Source organism: Gossypium hirsutum, chromosome A10, assembly GCF_007990345.1.
Source record: "Gossypium hirsutum isolate 1008001.06 chromosome A10, Gossypium_hirsutum_v2.1, whole genome shotgun sequence".
NCBI lineage: Eukaryota > Viridiplantae > Streptophyta > Magnoliopsida > Malvales > Malvaceae > Gossypium > Gossypium hirsutum.
The window spans coordinates 4,620,933-4,624,135 of NC_053433.1; the positions used below are offsets into that span (position 1 = coordinate 4,620,933).

Consider the following 3,203-nt stretch of genomic DNA (forward strand, 5'->3'; position numbering starts at 1 on the left):
TAAACTGACCTAATACCTGAATTAAATATTAAAAATTAAATATTAAAAAATTATTAAAAAATTATTAAAAAAATGTTAAATTTAAGTACCAAATTTTTATAAAAATGCATGTAAGTTAAGACTTAAACCAATTTATTTTAATCTTTTATCAATAAGATGTTGACTTAGCAATATATTTATATTTATACTAGTTAAATAACAGGATATCACTTCGTCTCTATATATAGAACCACACTTATTCATCATCCCCATAACTGAAAGGCCCCAAAAAAACACTTTCTATCTTTACATGTCAATGGCTTCGTTATATGTCAGGCTTTTTTCTATCTTCTTGCTTATCATATGCATCTTCCCACCACAAGCACTTTCAGTAGTACCAGAGGAATGTCAAACCAAAACTGATGGCTGCACCAACAAAGAAAAGGCCTTACCCCTTAAGGTCATAGCCATTTTCTCCATATTAATCGCTAGTGTTATCGGGGTATGTTCACCTTTATTTACACGTTCGATCCCGGCTCTTAACCCCGACAGAAATTTATTTGTGATCGTTAAGTGCTTTGCAGCCGGGATTATTCTGGCGACCGGTTTCATGCACGTCTTGCCGGACTCTTTTAACATGTTATCGTCTAGGTGCTTGAAAGAGAATCCATGGCATAAGTTTCCCTTCACGGGCTTCGTCGCCATGTTATCCGCAATAGTGACCTTAATGGTGGATTCCATGGCTACATCAATATACACCAAGAAATGCAACAACGGGGTTATCCCGGAAGTTGCATCACCTGTTGGGGGAGTACAACAGGAAATGGTTGTAGTGAATGTTGGACAATTTCACGGTCACCATCATGGTTTAAAGCCTGCACCAGGAACGGTAGATCAACAGTTGTTGCGATACCGTGTGGTTGCCATGGTAAGAAATTTTGATGTTAACAAGGATACTAACATATTCAATTACATCACCTCATTTGGCTTGACATGTTGTATGCAGGTGTTAGAACTGGGGATTGTAGTTCATTCAGTAGTGATAGGGCTTTCACTAGGAGCCTCAAATAATACTTGCTCCATTAAAGGTCTAGTGGCAGCCCTTTGCTTCCATCAAATGTTTGAAGGGATGGGTCTTGGCGGTTGCATTCTTCAGGTACATCATCCAGTTGTATTTTTATTCTTCATGTTTAAGCACTCATCCAAAGGCATCTAACTCAAATGAAAATTATAGGCCGAGTACAAAACAATGAAGAAGTTTATCCTGGTGTTCTTCTTCTCCGTAACGACCCCATTTGGGATAGCACTGGGAATTGCTTTAGCCAACACATACAAAGAGAACAGCCCAACAGCCTTGATCACTGTCGGACTGCTAAATGCATCTTCGGCTGGGCTTTTGATTTATATGGCTTTGGTTGATCTTCTTGCAGCAGATTTCATGGGATCAAAGTTGCAGGCTAGCGTTAAGCTCCAAATTAAGTCTTATGTTGCAGTTCTTCTCGGTGCTGGTGGCATGTCCGTCATGGCCAAATGGGCTTGATCATCTTCAAAACTAAAATCTAGTTGGGGAGTACTTTGATATGTAATAATATTGGGAGGAAAAGAAACGTAAAATAATTATATATCTATGTTTACCATGTGTTGTTAAAAACATGTTTTTTGTAAGTTGACCTATTCACTGTAACAATCACCAATCCAAGGAAACCATTCTGATTTCAGTATGCCTTTACATATACAGATATCCTTTAGGCCATTCGACCAGGAGGATGAATTGGGTTCAAACTTAATCAAGAAATGGAAATAAGAGCCATAACTAATTACTTTGAGACTTGAATCAGACATATTAGTCATCCATTTCTGAGGACCATTTGATTCCCCTGCTGCTATATTGTATGCATAAGACGGCCACTGAACATCGACCTCGTTCTCGTTCTTGCATGAGCTTGTAATCCCCATTCTCATCATCTTTTGTGTTCTCTCAAAAACTATGAGGCTTGAAAAAGTCGAAAAACTGTTGCCTACTAATATATCAGCCTTCGAGCATACCTCATAATCAATTGCAGACTGAATCATATATGGATGTTTCTTGTAAATTCCATCAACCCCTAAGTTCTTCTTTTCATAAGGAACCAACCCTTTGTTCCAACCACTCAATAATGAAGAATCATTGAGGAGGTTATATCATTGAGGAGGTTATCAGCAACAGCAAGATAAACAACAATGGGAGCTTCAAGGTTGATGATTTTCCCCACTCTTTCTATAATTTCTTGCTTGCTGCTACATATTTGGCTAACACCTGATCTTTGTTCTAACTTCTTACAATGAATCATCCAATCGATTTCGACCCTCATATGGACGGCTACATAAGGAGCCGGTCGCAACGAAGAACCCATGTCGGGTTTGCTTCTAAGCTTCCTTCCTATCTGCCTAATCTTGGAAACAACTTTATCTGCTTCTTTTGATATGTCATCAACCAACACTAAGCACTCAAAGACCCTTGCATAGTCCTTGACAGGCCAATGATCATGCCAAAGAAATGGATTCTTTCCAACCATTCTAATCACTTCATGCATATCAATAGGATCATTGATGATGCTTTGCTTCAACTGCACAAGGGCTCTCTCAACAGTCCATTTTCTTCCACTTCCCTTTCGGAGATCGTATACTCCGGTTCGATTCTTAAGATCCGAGTAACGAGCTAACTGGACAAACCCTTCACAAAGGGTATTAAACCTTTCGAATTTGAATACTTTATCAAACGAAATCGGCTGCAAGAGGTTGATTTCCTTATAGAAAAGTGAAGCACTTAAAGCTTGGCATCAAAAGAGTTCGGTTCAGCATTCTAGCAGTTAAACAAGCTCTTACAAATGCTATCTTTTGATTTAGTCCCCAAACTAGTTGAGGGACTTCCAAAAACTTATGTCTACGAATCCCTTCATCGGATTGCGACAACATAGAGCGGCCTAGAATCAAGTCGAGGTCGTCCCGTTCAAGCACAACATCTCCAGATGATAAATGGTACAAAATAGCTCTGAAGAACAGAGCAATGGTGACCAAAGCTAGACATTTGCATATTATGGAAGTCAAATTGCAGGCGAATAACCTCGAAAGCTTACAGTTAGACGACAAATCCATTTGAAGTTCACACTTAATCAACCTCGTTGAAGAAAGAACATAGGAGACTGTGAGAAAACTTGCTGTAAAAAAAAACAAAAACAAGAATA

At 38.7% G+C, this 3,203-nt stretch overlaps 1 protein-coding gene and 1 pseudogene across 1 annotated transcript; one reads left to right on the top strand and one right to left on the bottom strand.

Annotated features, from left to right (window-relative positions):
• Positions 1-243: 243 nt before the first annotated feature.
• On the top strand, positions 244-1,697 carry LOC107897476 (fe(2+) transport protein 1). The gene is made up of 3 exons (XM_016822946.2): positions 244-907; positions 986-1,135; positions 1,214-1,697. Exons 1-3 carry the CDS (start codon positions 290-292, stop codon positions 1,517-1,519), a joined length of 1,074 nt encoding a protein of 357 aa, XP_016678435.1. The 5' UTR covers positions 244-289; the 3' UTR covers positions 1,520-1,697.
• On the bottom strand, positions 1,651-3,203 carry LOC107897475 (O-fucosyltransferase 23-like; annotated as a pseudogene).